The 20,906-nt window shown below is 41.7% G+C and overlaps 1 protein-coding gene across 1 annotated transcript in view; it reads left to right on the top strand.

Moving 5' to 3' along the window:
* Positions 1-20,906, top strand: part of Sorl1 (sortilin related receptor 1) — a 163,475-nt gene that overhangs the window by 42,343 nt on the left and 100,226 nt on the right. The window contains exons 7-11 of the mRNA XM_074066519.1: positions 4,446-4,547; positions 5,517-5,686; positions 10,660-10,852; positions 13,378-13,495; positions 13,704-13,777. Of these exons, the coding sequence (XP_073922620.1) occupies positions 4,446-4,547; positions 5,517-5,686; positions 10,660-10,852; positions 13,378-13,495; positions 13,704-13,777 (657 nt within the window). The remainder of the gene's footprint in view (positions 1-4,445; positions 4,548-5,516; positions 5,687-10,659; positions 10,853-13,377; positions 13,496-13,703; positions 13,778-20,906) is intronic.

Below are 20,906 nucleotides of genomic sequence, written 5' to 3'. Positions count from 1 at the left end.
GCTGGCTTGTCTTATAATTTTGTTGCTGTTGTTGAAAATCAGACATTTAAAGTGGTGTGACAGCTCCTCATATCAAAATACCCACTCCCTGGCTCTTTTTTTTGTTGTTGTTGCTGTTTTTTATCATTGCAATTTTTTTAGTTCAGTGAGTTTTCCTGCCCTGCTTCTGTAAAGCTGGTATCCTTTATTGTATGTAGGTACTGAAGTGTCTAATAATTAAACTTAGTGGACTGACTGGTTTAATAGAGATTTCCTTACATGCTTTGAACCAGTAAGTCTCTCCACAATTCCTGATGGTCTTGGGGTGTCTTGGGATTAAGCTCTAGTGCTCTCTGCCAAGCAAGTTAGGAAGCTGACTTCCTAGTCCTCACTTCCTGCTGGTGCAGAGCCTCAAGGTTAGCTACAGGTGAGAGATATACTCCTTCCAGTTCTATACTGAGCGTACTCAGTAACTTACGTGCATGACATTTTCAAACAAAGCCTCGATGGATATCATCTTCCCCAGTTTTTCTTTATAAGCTTTTGTTAGCCCCAACTGCTAATGCTGCCTCAGGCTATTATGATGTTAAATATTTGCCAGTCATCACTGGTGGTGTTCCATAAACCCCTTGGTGGGCTATAGAGCTGTTTGTACAGCCCAGGAAGGTGATAGAAAGATAAGACTGGAGAATGTAGCTTTGGAGAATGCAGCTTCCCTGTGAATCAACAGACAAGTGAAGAAGTGATAGCCTCTAGTTGTGGAGTTTTTGGAGAGCCCAAGTCAGTAGCTGCGCTGTTGGTCTCCACAACTATTGTGGCTGAGGTTGTGTGTTTCCAAGGCTTCTGCAGAGCTGGGGAGAAGGGATTATGGCAAGTGAAAATGTCCCAAAGTTAGTTGTTCTTGCCAAGATTCAGTCACTTCTTGAATAAATGTTCCTTGGATTCAGAATTTTGAAAAAGTTGATTTTGAGAATATTTGCCAGTGTTTTTCTTGCTTTTATGGGTGAGTAGATTTAGAGTTCCTTCTATGCCATTCCAGAACTGCTTCCAATGAATACTAACTTTGTAAATATCATTATTGTCCCTTTCCAACTGACAAAAAAGAACAGTGCTTTGGAGAGGACCTCATCCAGCCTTAGTATTACTTGAACTTGCCAGTCTCTCCATAGTTCTCTTCCCACTGCTTAATTTTTCCCCCAGAATATTTTTAAACAAAACCTAGACATCTTATTTTAGCTATGTTGTGTTTACTTATTTATGTATTTGTTAGACAGGGCCTCACTATGTTGCCCAAGCTGGTACGGAACTCCTATCTCAGCTCCTAAGTAGCTGGACTACCAGTGTGCACCACCTCATTGGGATTCTGTGTTTTTTTTACGATGTTCAGAATGAACAGTGTTAATACAGATGAGGATGCATTGATGAAAGTTTAGGATTGTTCTAGAGAAGAGTGTAGCACGGTATGCCATAGTTACAGCTCAGAAGCTCTTGTCCCTGTGCTGCTACATGCTGTGGAAAGCCTCCTGTCTTCCACAAATTTTCTCTAGCTGGACTGCTGTGAGATTTTAAGTGGAAGAGCTTCACTGCAATATCCTTTGTCCTTCACTTAATAAGAGTGTTTCATTTATTCCTATTGTTTAAAATATTTGTATTAGCATATATTACTTGTATGGGGGATTTCATTGTGACATTTCCATATATGCTTACAATGTACCTTGGTTAGGTTTACCCCCTCATTCTCCCTCATCCCCTGTCCCCTTTACTTAAAATGATTTCAACAGGTTTCATTGTTCTATTTTTATACAGATATGACCATACTTGCCCTCTTTTACTCTCTCCATTCACTGTCCCTCCTCCCACTAGCCCCAGACCCCTAACAGAACCTGTTTTACATTCCTGTCCTTCATTTTTTCGAGACAGGGTCTCACTGTGTAGCTGAGGCTGGAGTGGGACCCATGAGCCTCCTGCGTCAGCTTCTGGTGTCCTGGGATTAGAGGTGTGCCCCATTATGTCGGGCTTCCTTACTTTTTTTTTGCTGTTGACATAATCTGAAATATATATCCAATTTCAGTTACTCAAATACTTGTATTAAGTTCCTTTCAATTATCACAACTGAAAACAAAAATGAAAAGTCTTCAAAATTTTCAGACTCTGTAAGATTGACCTAGATTAACAAATTTAAATAATTCCTAGTGTTGGTGGAGGTATGTGTGCTTGGTGGATACTTAACCTGGTATAGCCTCAGGAGAGCCGTGCTATCTACCAAAAATAAAAGTTCTGATTTAGGCCTTCTTCTGAGAATGCATCCTACAAGTAGCATTGCACGATTCTGGAAAAGGTAATTAAAATATCCAAGTGTGCTTTTTTGAAGTATGCTTCTAAAAATAACCTCAATGCCTATCAATAGCTGTTAAGTGGAAAGATGTCTAAGATATATGGTTAATGCAAAAAAGGTGAATTGAAAAATGGTAAGATACGCAATGAAAAAAGTGGTCATATAACTGTATATACCATGACCTAATTTGTATGGGAAAGATTTAATTTCATTTATCAATTTGTGTTAGGCTACTGATAACAGACTAGAAATAAAAATGGGTTAGTTTTCTTTTGAGTGCTGCCTTGGGTCGGCAGGGTAAGACTGGTGTCCTGGACACCCAGGTTTCAATCTTTCTGTTCCACCATCCTAAGAAATGGCTTCCATTCTCAAGATGCTGACACTAGCCTTCAGTCCTTATTGCAGTGAGAATATGGAGAGACAGATGACCAAGTGAGCACCTCTCTCACTCACTTGGAGTGCATATTCTTTTAGCAGCCTTCTTAGAAATCCAACATACTCTGTTTGCAGCTCATTGGCTAGTACTTAGTCACATGACCACATATATCCATATGGAAATGTCACAGTGAAACCTCCTATACAATTATTATATACTAATAAAAAGGTTTTTTTTCTTTTTTTTTTTTTCATTTTTCTTTTATTATTCATATGTGCATACAAGGATTGGTTCATTTCTCCCCACTGCCCCCACCCCCTCCCTTACCACCCACTCCGCCTCCTCCCTCTCTCCCCCCCCTCAATACCCAGCAGAAACTATTTTGCCCTTATTTCTAATTTTGTTGTAGAGAGAATATCAGAAATGATAGGAAGGAACAAGGGTTTTTGCTGGTTGAGATAAGGATAGCTATACAGGGCATTGACTCACATTGATTTCCTGTGCGTGGGTGTTGCCTTCTAGGTTAATTCTTTTTGATCTAACCTTTTCTCTAGTTCCTGGTCCCCTTTTCCTATTGGCCTCAGTTGCTTTAAGGTATCTGCTTTAGTTTCTCTGCGTTAAGGGCAACAAATGCTGGCTAGTTTTTTAGGTGTCTTACCTATCCTCATCCCTCCCTTGTGTGCTCTCGCTTTTATCATGTGCTCATAGTCCAATCCCCTTGTTGTGTTTGCCCTTGATCTAATGTCCACATATGAGGGAGAACATACGATTTTTGGTTTTTTGAGCCAGGCTAACCTCACTCAGAATGATGTTCTCCAATTCCATCCATTTACCAGCGAATGATAACATTTCGTTCTTCTTCATGGCTGCATAAAATTCCATTGTGTATAGATACCACATTTTCTTAATCCATTCGTCAGTGCTGGGGCATCTTGGCTGTTTCCATAACTTGGCTATTGTGAATAGTGCCGCAATAAACATGGATGTGCAGGTGCCTCTGGAGTAACAGTCTTTGGGTATATCCCCAAGAGTGGTATTGCTGGATCAAATGGTAGATCGATGTCCAGCTTTTTAAGTAGCCTCCAAATTTTTTTCCAGAGTGGTTGTACTAGTCTACATTCCCACCAACAGTGTAAGAGGGTTCCTTTTTCCCCGCATCCTCGCCAACACCTGTTGTTGGTGGTGTTGCTGATGATGGCTATTCTAACAGGGGTGAGGTGGAATCTTAGCGTGGTTTTAATTTGCATTTCCTAAAAAGGTTTTTTTTAAAACGAGATTGCAAAATAGAACCAGTGACAACTCCCTCAAGTCTTGATGTAAATTAAAGCCTTCTGACTCAAACATCCTTACAAGCCAAAACTGTGAGTAGAAAGGTGTGTGCTTAATCTCACATGTGCCATTTTGGAGGGTGTAGGCTCTGCCTTGTCTTACTCTACAACCTCCTCCCCTTCTCTCTCTCTTTAAGCATTGGCAGCCTCCACTGCCCTCTCCAAGTCCAGGTTCTCCCATTATACCATTGTCTGTCCTCATTTAATATCTGTGGAGTATCTAGTATCTATTGCAGATAGGTATCCGGTATAAACAGCCCAGCACAGGCTATTCAGTGGTGACACATTGCAAAAACAGGAATTTGCAATTATAGCCTTTATTTTGTGTGTTCAGTGGGATCGGAGGGGTAGGACTTACTTCCTCTTTCATGTGTTGTGAGTGGCTATCATCACACACAATTAATTTTTTTCTCCTCTTCTTTGGCAGCATCTCCTGGGCAGTCAGCAGCCGTCTTCTGTCCAGCTGTGGGTCTCCTTTGGCCGGAAGCCCATGCGAGCAGCTCAGTTTGTCACAAGGCATCCTATTAATGTGAGTGATGTCTGCTGGAGGGTGGGGAGTCTTACTGTCTCCATGCAGAAGTTGGGGGAAGGGTGTCACGCAGATGTCCTAGTGGGGTGGAGATTTTAGGGAGGATCCCTAAAGTCATTTTCCAGGGAAGTCTCTGGACAGAGCTCCCATGCTTGGGTGAGTTGGTCGTTTGTTGCCCATTTCTCTATTTGAAGTGGAGCTGAACAGGAGACTTAATTTGCTTTAAGTAGAATAGGATTGGCCAACGGGCTGCAGCCAGAGTCAGTGGCCTCACCCACTAATCCTGAAGCAATGGGAAGTTTGTGCACAGCACTTGTTAAGTACCTGCTGTATTCTTCTCATGTGGTGAGATTACTGAAGGAGAAAGATTTGGTTCCTATGTTGTGGAAACAGGTTGGAGAGACCCAGAACAGAACAGAGGAAGCATGCACAGTCAAGTGCTTGACAGATTGATGGGGAATTTCAGCCTGGGCTACTTTGTCAAGGACCTGACCACAAGGAGGCCGCATTGAAAGCCTTGACATTATCAGTTGGTTTGGGGGAAGGCTGATGGCTCAGGGGGTATGTGATGAGGACTGTCTTATCAGTTGCTGGCTAGTTTCTGTGGGGTCTGCTTTCCTTTAGTCACTTTGTGCTAGTGACTTTGTGCTAGTGAAAGGTCTCCTGGGGAAAGGTGTGTGGGGGGGTCATTATTACTAAAAAGAGGTTTTTAGGTCATTTATGGAGTTCAGGGGCTGTTCTTTCTTTGTGTTCCGTTTGCCAACAAGGGCCTGTTCCAGCTGCAGACCAGCCCTGGGCACTTGGAAGAAAGGTCACCAAAGGTATTTGGCCCCTCTTGGGGCCTTTTGGTGTCTTTCTGCCAACTTTGTCAGAGAGACATTTGGAAGTCATTGGTTTCATGTGGATAGAAAAAGTCCACAGGGCATACTTGTTTTTTGACTTTTGTATTTCTTGACTTTTGATCCAAAGGAGTATTACATCGCAGATGCCTCAGAGGACCAGGTGTTCGTGTGTGTCAGCCACAGTAACAACCGCACTAATTTGTACATCTCAGAGGCAGAGGGGCTGAAGTTCTCCCTGTCCTTGGAGAACGTGCTGTATTACAGCCCAGGAGGGGCTGGCAGTGACACCTTGGTGAGGTAAGGAGACATTGGGTTCCTCTCCTCCTTCTTAGGTCATCAAGGCCACCAGCTTCTCTGCAGCTGAGTGAACGTGTGAGCTCACCTGAGGCGCCTGCAGGGACCCTGATGCTTGGTGCATGGGCCCAGGGTAGGCACTTGGCCTGGCTGCGGTCCAGGTTTGAAGACTAGAAAAGAGTCCTGGGTGATTCTTATGTGCAGCCAATGCTGAGACCAGCTGTTCTAAGTGACATTTAGGGTCATAGCTGCTATGTTAACCATTCCCTCAGGCTACCTCAGTTATCTAGTTTTGTGGTCTCTGAGCCAGTGAGAAAGAGCACTTGGAAGACACTGTCATGTCTGGGAGAACTGGCATGTGTGACCATGGGCCTTGCCTTCAAGTGGCTCCGGTTAATTGTCATCATTATTCTTTCTTAGCAGTAAATGATGGAAAAATGATGCACTGGCATCACTGGTCTGTAAATCAGTGTGTAGGGCTGATTTGCAGTCCTATCCCTGGATGTTCTGAGCACCACACCAAGCAATGACCTGAGGAGGACTGGGGGTTTGAGAGAGATGAGTAGGTTCTTAAGACCTTTCAGTGCCTAAATCCATTTATTCTAGACTTTTGGGTAAGTGTGAGAGTGCCAGGGTTCACTCTGCTCTTGGAAAGCACTGCCTTGTGGGGTGAGGTCTACCCTGGGTACGCACTTTGGGAACATGCCTCAGCTCCCTGGCCTCTCCTTGTGCCGGCCGCCAGTCATTCCATCACCCATTCAAGCTCCACAGAGCATGATTCCAGTTGGGGGCAGACAGAATGGAAATGTGTGATCTGCTTGGAAGAAAACTAAAGGAAGATAAGGGGAAGGGGGTGTGAGAGGGTTCCTCTGCACAGGCTGTTCCAGGGCATTTGAACAGGAGCCTGAGTTACTGGGGAAGGGAGCTAGGCAGACACCTGGGAGGAGCAGAATCCTACAGGCTGAGGAGGCAGCACATAAGGTGACTGAGGAGGGATGGTGTGGGACCTTAGGAACAGCTGGGAGGCTGGGCTGCTTTGAACAGCTGAAGGTGGGGAAGAGAAGTAAGAGACAGGATCCCAGAGAGCAGGACTCAGGTGGTATATGACCTTCAGGGGCATAGAAAGAGCTATTTTTATTTCTGATAGGTAAGATGGATGTCATCCGACTTATCCTGTTAATTTTCTATTTAAAAAATTGTGAATTGCATTATATAAAATGCAGAAAATATAAATGGATACTGTTACAAATAATTTTGAGTGGACACTTCTGTACCTTTTACAGAAGTTATTCTCAGTGCTGTGGGGACATTTGACTACTTTAGGTATAAGGGTGGGGCTAGGAAGACAGACTGACTGAAAGTGTCATGGAGATCACACCAATGTGGTGGATGTTGGATGGACTCAGGGCATTGCAGGGCGATTACAGAAATGGTCGGATTCTAACTGTAGTGTGAAACTAGAGTCAGCAGACCTACTAATGGATTAGACCAAGTTTGAGAGAAGGAGGAGCCAGGGGACCACCACTGCAGCCATAGGACAGTGGCTGCATGGTGAAGCAAGGAGGTAGGGCAAGGAGCAGGTGCAGGGAGGAGATGATGAGCTCAGTTTTAGATTTACTGGGTTAGAGATGCCTGTTGGTATTCAGGTGCTGAGCTTCCTCCCTGTTCTCCAATGGTGCTTTTCTACCTTCTGTTTCTTCTCTTTGGAGGTGCCGGCATCCTTCATTCCCTGCTCTTCTCCCCTTAACACAGACTCATTATTTGGTGGCAGCTCCTGGCTGGTTCTTGTGTGTTTTTATTTATTAAAAAATAATTTATTGAAGTGACATTCACTTGACATAAATGTAACCTGTTTTTTTTGGAGGGGGATGCAGGGTGGCAGTACTGGGGTTTGAACTCAGGGTTTCCTGCTTGCCAGACAGGCACTTTACCATTTGAGCCACACTTCTAGTGCCTTTTGTGTGGTTATTTTTGAGACAGAATCTTGCTTTTTGCCTAGGCCAGCCTGGGCAGATCTTCCTATTTTATGTTTCCTGCAGTAGCTGGGATGACAGGAGTATATGATAATACCCAGAGTTTGGTTGAGATGGGATCTTGTGATCTTAGCTTTCTAAGTAGCTAGGATTACAACCATGAGTCACTGATGCCTGCCTAAGCTTAACCTTTTTAAAGTGAACAGTTCGGTGGTTTTTAACATACTCACAGTGTGTGCAGCCACCACCTTTATGTTGTTTCAAAATGCTTTCATTCCTGCAAGAGAAAACCCTGTCTCCCTTAGTGGTTTCTTTTCTTTGTCCTCCCCGTTCAGATTCTGGCAGCCTTCAATCTAATTTCTGTCTGTGGATTTACCTTTTCTGGACATTTTGTATAGGTGGAACCGTACAATACTATGTGACCTCTGTGCCTAGCTTATGTCATTTACCATAATGTTTTCAAGATTCATCCGTGTGTAGCATCTATCACCACCTCATTCATTTTTCTGGGTGAATAATATTCTCTACCTTTTAAATAATTAAAAATCATGAATCATTATCTTTCAGGTCTTTCACTGACTCTTTGATTATTTTCCTTGCTTGGAGTGCCTCTGGCTATGGAGTGGATAAGTCATAGCTTGCCAACAGTCTCTTCGTCTTTCTCATTCGTCAGGTAGATCTGCAGATGAATTTCTCGCGGTATGGCAGAGTAAGAACCAGAGCTAGAGGGAAGAACTCCCCAGGAAGTAGTGACCTCAATGATGTGACCAGAGGCACACTCCACACATGCAGACAGCCCTTTCTTTATGTGTGACACAGTTTCTTCCTGCCCTGCCTGAGCGTGCAGTGCAGTTCACAACTGATAATAGATTTACGTCAGGAGGCATACACTAACTCCTTCTTGTTCCCCTCAGATTTTATCTCAGGACCACAGGGGTTCATATGTGCTCAGCTAGTGACCCCTTATCATCTCGTCTCAATCTTAGCTAGATGAAATGGGATAAGGGTGGATTAGCAGATGATATGGGCAGGCTGGTTTTCAATGAACTTTGATGGTATTCAAAATGATCTGTTCTCTGAACTAAATAGAAGAGTGTGGATGCAGAGGAACTGGTTCTAATTTCCTTAGGAAAGTGAAGAAGGAGCTCTTACTAGGGGATTACTGTGGCATTCTGGGGATGGACTGTGTAAGAATCTCATGAAAAGCTATAGCTGCAGCCAGGACTCTATGGCGGAACTAATGTGCTGATGACATTGTCAGGCCCATGGGGGCATCTCAAGAAGGAGCACTGGTCCTGTTAGTGGAAATGACTGCCAGTGCATGGATTTTGCACTGAGTATAGTTGAAGGCATCCTGGTGAGATGCCTGACAGGTCTCTACCCAGGGCACTCAAGGAAGAAGGGGGGAAGTGCTCTGCTATGGGCTGGTGAAGGTGATAAGATGAAAGAAAGTGGACTTTTAGAGAGATTGAGAGAGAGTACTAAGGGTGAGGTCAGTCACTCCAGGGCAGGTCAAGGGGGTGGGGTTGGGGAAAGAAAGGAAGAGTTGAAACTAAAACAGAGAGGTGAGGTACAAGATGACAGACTTCTGCTTGGAAATAAGACTAGGGGAAAGAAACAGGGCTTGTCTGACAGAAATTCAGAGGTTCCAGATATGGGATGGGAACCTCACCATGGCAGATTTCATGACAATAGAGTCAAAGGCCAGAGGGCTAAAGTAAGTAGAGAGCAGGAGGGTGATGGATCATTGACTGATTGCTAGAGAAGAACCTGAAAAATAGCTAAAAGACACCCAAGAATTAGTATGCCAGGGAGCTGGGTCCCAACTTGGCATTTCATTTAGGATTTTGCTGTCTATCATTTCAAAGTGGCTTTGTGGGTGCTGCTTATTTCCTTTTCATGCCTCAGAGGTTGTAGTCTATGTCTTTCTCTGTCAGAGATGGCAGAGCAGTCATCCAGCTCAGGAGATCTGAATGGCAGATGATGAAAAAAACCAGTTTTCTGTTTCATTGTGTAGCCCAGTGGCTCAGACCCCCTGAAATAAAGGTTACAGTTCTAATTTTAAGAGCCACATGTGAACTAGAGCTCTGTTTGTAGTGATTGTACCATTTTAGTGCAAAACTCTTCCATCGGAATCATAGTATCTTAGCATAGAGTGAAAGCCTGGGAGAGACTTATTCTCTGCTTTGCTCTTAACAAGTATGGCTTCAGGCCTTGTAGAACAACACTTGCAGTGTGCACTGCTTTCTTAGGGAGCAGTCAACAGGTGCTGCTGAGCTTCCTGGCAGAAAACTGAGGGCATCTGTAGGTCAGGGTGTTGAATAACTGGGCTGTAGGTACCCGGACAGGACTGTGTATCCCTTAGCTGTATTTCTAGAGATTGGGGTCAGGCTTAAACCTCAGCATTGTAACTAGTATCCTGCAAGCCTTGCTCAGTGTTTCTTGCGTGTCAAGGCTTATTGGAGGATTTGGGTCAATTTCAACAAGTGAAGAAATAGATGTAACTTTTATGTCAACCTTTTAAATGATATCTTCTTCATTCTAAAACTTCTAGTCATAGTTGTTTGAATAAGCATGCTGACCCTTAAAAACAATCACTTTTTTTTTTTAAAAAAGATCAGGTTATCCATAAAAAGGAATGAAATGTGGTACATGCTACATGGGTGAATCTTGACAATATTATGCTAAGTGAAGGTAACCACATACAAAAGGCCACTACACAATTCCATTTATATAAAAAAATATCTGGACTAGGCAAATCCATGGAGACAGAAAGCAGATGAGTAGTTGTCAGGGCCTGGGAAGGGAGGGGGAACTAGACAGTGACTGCCAGTGACCAGGATGTTCTGGAACTAGATATTCATCGTGGCTGCACAGCATTCTGAATGTACATAGTGCCCCTGAATTGTACTCTTAGAAATGGTTACATTTTGTGTTCTGTACAGTAAAACTACCAAGCAAATGTCAGTGCAGGTTTGTAGCTGTTATTTTCTTTCTCTGCAGGTATTTTGCAAATGAACCATTTGCTGACTTTCATCGTGTGGAGGGGCTTCAAGGCGTCTATATCGCTACTCTGATCAATGGCTCCATGAGTGAGGAGAACATGAGATCAGTCATCACCTTTGACAAAGGAGGAACCTGGGAATTTCTGCAGGCTCCAGCCTTCACAGGATATGGAGAGAAAATCACTTGTGAGGTACAGATGTGATCATCTTATTTGGCTTTTTAATACAAGGAAAAGAGCTCTGATCTGTAGGAATGTACCACATCTAGTGTTTCCTGGAAAGTGCAGGTTCATATTCTATCACATTAACATCACACGAAACAAACTTTCATCTGTTATTTCTACTCTTGCAGACTCTGCAGCAAAGCATGGTGGGGTGGCATAGTGAATTCACAGGAGTGCCATGGGATATTAATTGTTTTTTTTTCTTGGTGCTGGGGTTTGAACTCAAGGCCTCACACATGCTAACAAGTGTGTGTCCTACCACTGACCTTTACCCCCTGCCCAGTATTTAAACCATTTTTATTTTGAGATAAGGTCTTGAAATGTAGCCCAGGGCACCTTGAATGTTTTGTTCTACTTCAGCCTCCTGAATTACAGGAGCGAGCCACCATGACCAGCTTTATTTTAAGTTTTTGAGGGAGATATTACATTAATTACATGAGTAACTAGCTTGACTTAGTCCACTGCTTCAACGTAGGTCATGACATAGTTCTTCTGATGATATCATATCTCTCTTTGGGAAGCCGAATTTTTAGGAGTCTATGGATTGTGTGTCTTGCCCTTATGTGACACCCTACATTGTGTTTTACCCAAGAGATTTAGGGCATAGGAAGAAAGAACTTAGAAAAAAAATTTTTTTTAAAAGTAGCCTTCATTTTTGGCAAAATGTAATATTTTAGTATCTAGTCTTTCAGATTTTTGAATTTTTGAGCTCTCCTGCATTCTTTATCTATGACCTTTGGAAAAATTCTTTTGGAGACTCTTGCTCTAGAATTCTTGATTTTTCTTCCTGTTTTGGTAGCAGGTCTTGATTTACCACATGAACTCTAATTTTGGAAAGAGGCAGGCTATACATAGATACAGACAAATTCCTAGACACTTTCCCTTTCTGCAGTAGTGTCTTAGGACTTCAGCAGCTTGACCCCATCCTCATGTGGATAGGGCCCAGATGGTTTTGAGCATGCAGTGGGGGGCAGAGTTTAGTTAAAGAAGATTAGGAAATTCAGCCTTTTATTTCCCTGACTGATCAGTGTATGAGCTGTGGGACAGTTTTTCAGCTTTAGTTTGTACTTCTGAGTTTAAGTTGTGTGTTAGCCAGCTTTCCATCACTGTGACAAAATACCTGAGAAAACCACCATATAAGAAGGAAGGGTTGATTTTTTTTGGCTCATGGTTTCAGTAGTTTCAGCTCCTGGTTGCTTGGCTGTGTTGCTTCGGGCCCATGGCAAGGCTGAACATCACAGGAGCACATGGTAGAGCAGATTTGCTCTGATCACAGCAGCTAAGAAGTAAAAAAAAAGAGGAAGGGGCTGGGATCCCAATATTCCCTTAAAGGGCACGCCCCTAGTGCCATAACTTCCTTCCACTAGGTCCCACCTTCTAAAGGTTCCACCACCTTGTAGTAGTGCCACAGACTGGTGACCAAGGTTCTAGAAGATGGCCTTTGGGGGACATTTCAGATCCAACCTATAATAGGTGGTCAAAAATATATATAGGAATGGGTAAACTCTGATTGAGGATACAGAAATAGTTCCATGAATAGATTTCCTTTCAGGTAAATAAATACGAGTCACAAAAGGGCTAGTGGGCAAGTAGCTATCTTTTTGAGACCCGGCCTAATTTGCTCCTGTTTTCATTGGCCAAACTTGAAAGCTACCAGGATAGATATTTGTTAGAATTTTTTTTTTTTTTTTGTGACAAAATAAGTAGATGGAGTAAACCTTGTCATAGTTTTTACCTGTGCCATAAACACAGGCAGAACTGCCCTGTTAGAACAGTGAACAAACCTGGATAACCTTGAGCAATTGATTTCTGGCCAGGAGAATCAGGCTTGATCGTATAGCAAAAGCACTGTCCTCATGGTTTACAGAACTATGAGAGTCTGAACATAAGGGATGGAGGCTGGCTTATATGACTTTAACCCTTACCCTGTATGCCTGCATCTTTGTACAAATGTAGAACATTCTTTTTAAAATGTAATGTGAATCCTTTGGTATTCACTTCTCATATGTTGTACATCTGGGAGCTTATCAGTGAGAGTTTATGACTTCTGATTCTTGCTTTTTCTTTGGATAGGATTGCTGGAATCATATTAGAAACACATCTCCACTGAATTAGAAAATAAATATCACAGCATCATCTCATTTCCCTTTAGCTTTGAGTCACCTGAGACGATCTCTGGGTGTTAGAGGGTGAAAGGTGCCTTTCCTATCTCCTTGAGTTATGATGTACAGTTATTATTCCCTGAGAGTCTCAGGACTTTTTAAGGTATTTTTCTCTTTTCTGCCACAATAGATAATTGTGTAGGTTCAGATAATCTGCTCCATCTGGAAGACAGAAGATGTGGGGTGGAGACAGTGGGGCTGTAAGTCTGGTTTTCTCTGGCCCAGGCTTCCTGCCTCTGGGTCTAGCTGGGGGGTCCCCAGGCTTCCAGGTTCGAGAGAGACCTAGGCATGTGTCACACACAGACTCTGCCTGGAACTCTCCTTCTGTAGCTTTCCCAGGGCTGTTCGCTGCACCTGGCCCAGCGCCTCAGTCAGCTGCTCAACCTCCAGCTCCGGAGGATGCCCATTTTGTCCAAGGAGTCAGCCCCTGGCCTCATCGTTGCCACTGGTAAGTGCGCTTTGCCTGTTCTCCCAGAGACCTTGGTGGGCTGGCCGTGTGCAGTCCAACACGGGATCACCCTCATCCCCAGCAGCTGCTGCTCTTCATGAGCTTAAGACACTCGAGGTTGCTCGCTGCTACTCAGAATGTCTGGTTGGATAACATGATTCTCTGCGTAGTCTCGACATGAAAACTAATTCTTCCTCTTGCATTTTAGGTTCAGTGGGAAAGAACTTGGCCAGCAAGACCAATGTGTACATCTCTAGCAGTGCTGGAGCTCGGTGGCGAGAGGTCAGCCCCCTCTCTGTCCAGGTTCTTGTCTGTGTGAGAATGTGGACTGTGCCTGGACATTTTAGGGACACGCATAATCTCTTGATAGAGTCATATAAGGCCCCATATGACTATAAAGTAAAGAGAGGGACCCAAGCCCACCCATGAGAGCCAACTGTACTGATGTGTGTTCACACCTTATAATGGTTTTTCCAAAATATTACTTTAAATAAAAAGCAGACTTTTTTTTTTTTTTAAAAAACAGCTCTCTGATTTTGACTGAACTTTCCTTGAGTATGCATTCCAGAAGGGCAACAGCAGTTGTCTGTTTTGTTTGCTTCTTTATCTTTGAGACCTAACAGTGACTGTAGTAAGCATTTGCTGAATGTCTGAGTGAATTACAATATAGTTGTGATGGCATTGGGTCTGAAACTGATCACTTTCCCTAGTTTTTTATTTTTTTGGCTGTAGTGGGGGTTGAACCCAGAGACTCATGCTAGCTAGTCAGGTGCTCTACCACCTGAGCCACACCCTCATCCCTTTTTTCTTTAGTTGTTTTTCAGGTAGGAATTTATGCTCAAGCCAGCCTGAACCTCCATCCTTCTATTTGTGCTTCCCTGATAATTGAGATGACAGGTGTGCACCACAGTGCCAAGCCATTGGTTGAGATGGGGTCTTCTGAAACTTTATCCACCCAATCTCCATCTTCTGAGTAGCTAGCATTACAGGCTCTATTCATCATGCCAGGCCTCTTTGCCTATTTTTTCTGTGTAGTATTGAAACTATGGTAATGCTCTATGGGCACTTTGCTCTCCTTTTGTACTATGTCAGGAGACTGTTGCTGCCATAAGGTTATATAACCCATTTGAATCCTTCAGCTGACTGCCAGTTCTGAAGGTGCAGCTAATTCTGCAGCCCTGAGATGCTCATTTGTCCTCACCCTAGAGAATTCCCTAACTTGGAAAAAAGTGTTTCTCACCAGCCTCCTGTGACTTACAGAGCCAAAGGAAGTGCATCTGGCCTCATTCTATATGGGCTGTTGTCAGTGGTGATCCTGAGGATGCTGGGGACCATCAGAGTAGAACTCAGCACATTACTGAACAGGAGTTTATTAAGTACTGAGTCAGGACCAATGTGGTTCTCAGAAGAGCCAGCAGACATAGCTCCCATTGTAGTGTTTCAGATTGGGAATGCAGTGACTTAAATGATTTTTAAATAATAAAATATAAAAATGTAAAAAAATCATATGCACAGTGATTTAAATCCGTGGTATGTAAAGCAGTAATTGATGATACCTGTATGTTTGGCTCTTGGCAGTTTGTAGAGATGATCTTATCCCTTTTCTCATGTGTGGCCAGGCTTACCATCTGTTTAAACAAGAGATATGGGACCCAGACACTGTGCGTGTGTGTGTGTGTGTGTGTGTGTGTGAGAGAGAGAGAGAGAGAGAGAGAGAGAGAGAGAGAGAGGTAACGGCTATACACAGCATGGCAGAGAACATGAGCCTGTGTTCAGGAGAAGGAAGTGACACTGCTAGAGTGGTCCAAAAGTGCACAGCTTAGAATTTTCAGGTCATCCTTGTTCTGCTCCCCTGGGAAAGGTTCAGCAGCTGCTTTCCTTGTCCTCAGAGCTGACCCTCCTTTTGGACTCAGGTGTCCTGTCCTCTGGATTGGCCTGCAATTGTTTGTACCTTCTGCTGTAATTTGGGACCAGAACATCTGCAAGTGATTTCCTTCAGTAGAAGGCCATGTCTTGCTTCTCCTGCAGGGGAGTGGTGTTGCCTGGCTGTTCCGAGACAGCTGTCAGTGCCTCTCTCCAGACATGCTTAATGCCTGCCAGGAAGCAGTCAGTGCTCAAGGGACCTTATTCTGGGAACTAGCAGAGAAGGATCTAGGGGACGGAGAGGTGGAGACTGTACCTGCGAGGGAGTGAGTGTCTTAGTCTCTGCGGGCAGCCTTCACCCCAGGCACTGTCTGGGGTGTGCAGCAGGACATGGCGGGGACATGGCGGGGGAAAAGGAAGGATGGAGTGGGCAGGATGCTGCCTGGAGCATTGGTGACCACAGTTCGACTCTCCCTCCTACTAATTAGTTGTGCAAATTCTCTGGTCCTCGGAATTCCTATCTTAGGCTTTCTTCTTTAATAACTTTGATGAGGCACATGGAAGTACAGTAAACTGCGCATGTTTAAATGTTCTGTTTGATAGGAATTGATTTCCATTTCCACAGTCCAAATAGCAAACATTTCTGTCCCCATGTCTCCCAAGTATATTTGTGTTTTTTATTTTAGTTTTTGGTGGTAATGGGAATTGAACTCCATCACTTGAGTTCCACCCCTAGTCATTTTGCTTTTAGTTTGCTTTCAGATAAGAATCTGTGCTAACTTTGCCTGGGTCAGCCTTAGGCCCCAGTCCTCCTGGCTCTGCCTGTGGAGTAGCTGGGATTACAGGTGTGCACCACCACACATGGCCTCCTGTCTTTTTTTACTCTGCCCTGTCTCTGATGCTGTCACTAGAGGGTGTTGGCATTTTTAAGAATTTTATATAAATGGACACATACAGTATGTACTATTTTTGCCTGGCTTCTATCACTTGTCATTGGTGCTCTTAAGTTCATCCATGTTGTCTCATGTATCAGTGGTTCTTTTTCTTTTTCTTTCTGTGTTCTGTATTCCCTGTAGGGATATCCTGCATTTTATTTATCCATACATTCATCTGTTGATGGGCATCCAGGTTTTGCTTATTACAAATAGGACATGTCTTTCATTTCTCCTGGGTAAATAACCTGACATGGAATGGCTGGGCAGAATGGGAGTTATGTGTTTAATTTTTTTTTTTTTTGGTGAAGTACTGTGGATTGAACTCAGGGCCTTGAGTCTGCTACGCAGGTGCTCTACCCCTTGAGCCACCCCCACCCCAGTCCTGTACGCTTAACTTTGAAAAGAGCTAACAAATTGTTTCCCAAAGTGGATATACCATTTCACATTTCCACTAGTGCTGTGTGAGAACTCTAATTGTCCTACCTACTTGTCAACACTTGGAGTGGTCACTTTCTAAAATTTCAGACTTCTTATTTTCCTCTGTGTATTCTTTTACCAGTTGTTAAGTTTTAGGCTTTATATTTGGAGTTTTTTTTGAGTTATATTTTGGGTTAATTTTTTACATGTGGTATAAGGGAAGTGTTAGCACCCATTTTTTCCATATGACCATCTGATTGGTCCATTTTTTTTTTTTGTAAATATAACGCATTTTTTAATGTTCTATTTGCTGAAAAACCACAAAACATTAATGAAAGAAGTCAAGGAATGCTTACATAAATCTGTATATACATGTTCATGGAATTTAAGGATAATATAATTTACTCATCAGCTTTCAACTAGCATATGGTCTTTTTTTTTTGGAAAAGACTTTTTATCTATCCATTTTATCCTTGTTGAGTTGCCTTGGTACCTGTTTGAAAATCAATTGGTCAAATATGCCCTGGTCTGTTTCAGGGTTTTCTAGTTTGTTCCAGTATTCTATATGTCTGTCTTTTCACCAATACCAAATTGTCCTGATTAGCAAAAACTTACAGTATTAGATCAAGTAGTACAAATCCTCCATCTTCCACTTGTTTTTTCAAATTACTTTCATTATAGGTCCTTTGTACTTCTGTATACATTTTAGAATCACCTTGTCAATTTTGCTGGGATTTTTGATTGGGATTACATTGAATTTGTAGCTCAATTTGAGGGAAAAGTTGACATCGAGTGGAGTATCTCGTCTTCTGACCCATGAGTGTAGTTTACGTCTCATGTCTTTAATAATTTCTCCTAAAATTTGCAGTTTTCAATGTGGAGGTCTTAAGTTTTTAAAATTTTTTGGCATTAGTATAAATGAAATTTTCTTCTCAGTTCATTCCCCAACTTTTACACCAGTATATACAAATACAGTTGATTTTTGTATGTTAACCTTGTATTCTGTGACCTCACTAAGGGAATTCATTACTAGTAGTTTGTAGGTTTTCGATAAGCAGTCATACTGTTTGCACAGAGGGAAAGTTTTATTTATTCTTTGCTGATCTTTTATTTCTTTTTCTGTCTTCCTTTTTCTCTTGTTCTCCTCTTTCCTTCCTTTCTTTCCCCTTATTGCGGTGGCTAGGATGTGTATACAGTGTTGAACAGGAGTAGGAAAAGTCGAGTTCTTGCCTTGTTTTCTGTCTCATGGGGGAAATGGTTCAGCTTTTTATAATTTATTTTTTGAGACAGGGTCTTCATATATAGCTGAGGACTGCCTCAAACTCCAGATTTTCCTGCCTCCACCTCCCATGTGCTGGGATTACGGGCATGGACCAGTTCAGCTTTTTTAATGGGGAACCACTAAATATGTTGTTGGTAGTAGCTTTTCTTACATTTATTCCATCGGCACATGGGAATTTCCCTGTTTCTTGCTTGTAGAAAAATTTGATCATAATTGGGTATTGAATTTTGTCAAATGATATTTTTATATCTATTAATACAGTGAAATGAATTTTCCTTATTCTGTTAATCTGATGTATTTTAATTGGCTCTTGAATATTAAACTGATCTTAAGCTACTAGAGTAAACCTTCCTTGATTATGATGAATGTTTAAATAGGGCTAGGTCTGATTTGCTCAAATTCCTTAAGGATTTTTGCATTCATTGAGAGATAGAGTCTGTCATTTTCTTTTTTGTAATTATCAGTTTTGGTATTAGCTTGTGTTAAGATTGGTGTATTTTTTTCCTTGCGTAATTCACTGGTGAGATTCTCTAGGCCTGGAGTTTTTTTTTTGGAACGTTTTTGTTAAGAAATTAAATTTCTCCGTTTGATGTACAGTTATTCAGATATTCTTCTTTTTGTGTCAAGTTTGATGACTTGTGTATTTCAAGAAATCTGTTCTTACATCCAGGTTGCTACATTTGTTGGCCTGATGTCATTCACTCTTGCTATCTTTTTGATGTCTGTAGGATCTTGAGTGATCATTTCATTCCTGATGTTGGCAGTTTGAGTGTCGTCTAGATTTTCCTTGACTAGTTTTAGGTTTGTCAAAATTATTGACTTAGGAAAGAACCAGCTTTGAGTCTTGTTAGTTTTATTGCCTCTCTGTTTTCTGTTTTTGTTGATTTCCTGTCTTTGTTACTACTTTTTCCCTTTTATTTTGCTCTTTCTGTGGCTTGTCATGGTTTAACCCAGGATCATTGATTTTTTTCTAACATAAACACTCCAGACTAAAAATTTTCCTCTATATACTGTTTGGATAGCACATTTTTTACCATCTACTTATTTTCTATGTATCTGTGTCTTTTTATATTTAAATGGTTTTCTGTAGGGTCTTGTTTTTTTTTTTTAATTCATTCTGCCAAGGTTGCATTTTTGGTATTTTTGAGACAGGGTCTTGCTATGAAGTCTATGCTTGCCTGAAACTTGAGATTCCTCTGCCTTAGCTTCCTGAGTACTGGGATTATAGGCATGTACCACCATGCCCAGCATTCCAAGCTTAGCCTTTTAACTGAAGTACTTAGAGCTTTAACAATTAATAATTAATTTAGTTGGATTTCTATCTAGCATTTTATTATTTATTTCCTTTTTTCCCTTCTTGTTCATTTCTCTGTTCCTCATTTCCCGTCTCCTTTGCTATTTAGATACTTTTATATATTGTCATTTTATTTATATCTGTATTTTTTAGTGGTTGCTTTAAGGATGAAAACATACACATCTAATCTTTCATAGTCTTAAGTTAATATTGAACTGTATCTAAAATTTAGAAACCTTGTAACCATATAAATTCCCTTTTCCTCCTCTAACTTTTGTATATCACAACAACAAAATGGAAAACCCTCAGGATGAAGTTTGCTTTTACTATAAATGATCACAGGAATTTTAAAGAACTTAATAGCTAAAAAGCAGCCTCAAATTTTTGCTCAGATACTTACCATTTCTCTTGCTTTACCATTATTCCTGAAGGTCCCTGTTTACCACCGGAAAATTTCCCTACAGACTGAAGAAATTCCTTTACCATTCCTTGTAGAGCAGGGCTACTGGCTGTGTGTTCTGTGGCAGTCCTTCATTTGAGAATCCTTTTATTTTACGTTCCTTCCCAGAGGCTATGGTTGTTGCATTATTGAATTCTGGGCTGACAGTAATCTGGGGTGACAGTACTTTAGAGATGTTCTTTGTACCATCTCCCTGCTTCCCTGGGGTCTGATGAGAAACGCATAGGTACTTCAGTCATGTCTGCGTGGAAGGTGCTGTTTTCATACATGCATGTATTTTTCATGCAGTGTGTGATGTCACTTCTCCCTAGACACTCCTAAGAGTTCTCCTCCTTGTTTGCCAGTAGTTTTGTTATGGTGTGTCTAAGACAGGTTTTCTTTGAGTTTCTCCTGTTTTGGGTGTCTTTTATGTAATTTGGGGAATTCGTAATCATTATTTCTTCAAATCATTTTTCTGCTCCAGTTCCTTTCTCCTTTTCTTCTCAGACTCTAATCATACATGGTGGACTTTTTAAAGTTGTCCCACTGTGCTATCCTTCCTCACTCCCTGTTTTCTTTAGAATGGATAATTTCCACCCATCTGAATTTATTTTCAAGTTTACTAATTCCTCGCTTACTTCTGTTCTCATGTTAAGCTTATCAGTGAAGTTTTTATTTTCAAACATTGCATTTTTCTCTTATAAAATTCTTAATTTAATTCCTTTTTTTTTTAGTAGTTTCCACTTTTCTGGAAAATTCTTAGTTTTTTAAAAAAGATTTATTTATTATATTTTTGTTATACTGGGGGTACATTGTGATGTTTACAAAAGTTCTTACAATATATCATAGTTGATATATCTATTTCCTTTTATCCCTTCTTCCCCCATTCCTGGAATAGTTTTAACAGGTCTCATTTTTCCATTTTCATGCATGAGTACATGATATTTCTACCATATTCACCCTCCTGCACCCTTTCCTTATATCCTCCTGCCTCCCACTGGTACTGATACCCCAGACAGGACCTGTTTTATCTACCTCTTCCGTGGTTTTATAAAAAAGACATTTTTGTTTGTTTAAGATAAGCTATACAGGAAGATTTCTTAGGACATTTCCATGTATATATGCATTATTACTCAAATTGGTTCATCCCTCTGTTTTTATCCTTTCCGCCTTAGTCTCCT

This window comes from Castor canadensis, chromosome 2 (genome assembly GCF_047511655.1).
Source record: "Castor canadensis chromosome 2, mCasCan1.hap1v2, whole genome shotgun sequence".
Taxonomy (NCBI): domain Eukaryota; kingdom Metazoa; phylum Chordata; class Mammalia; order Rodentia; family Castoridae; genus Castor; species Castor canadensis.
This window is presented reverse-complemented; position numbering and strand designations above follow the sequence as displayed.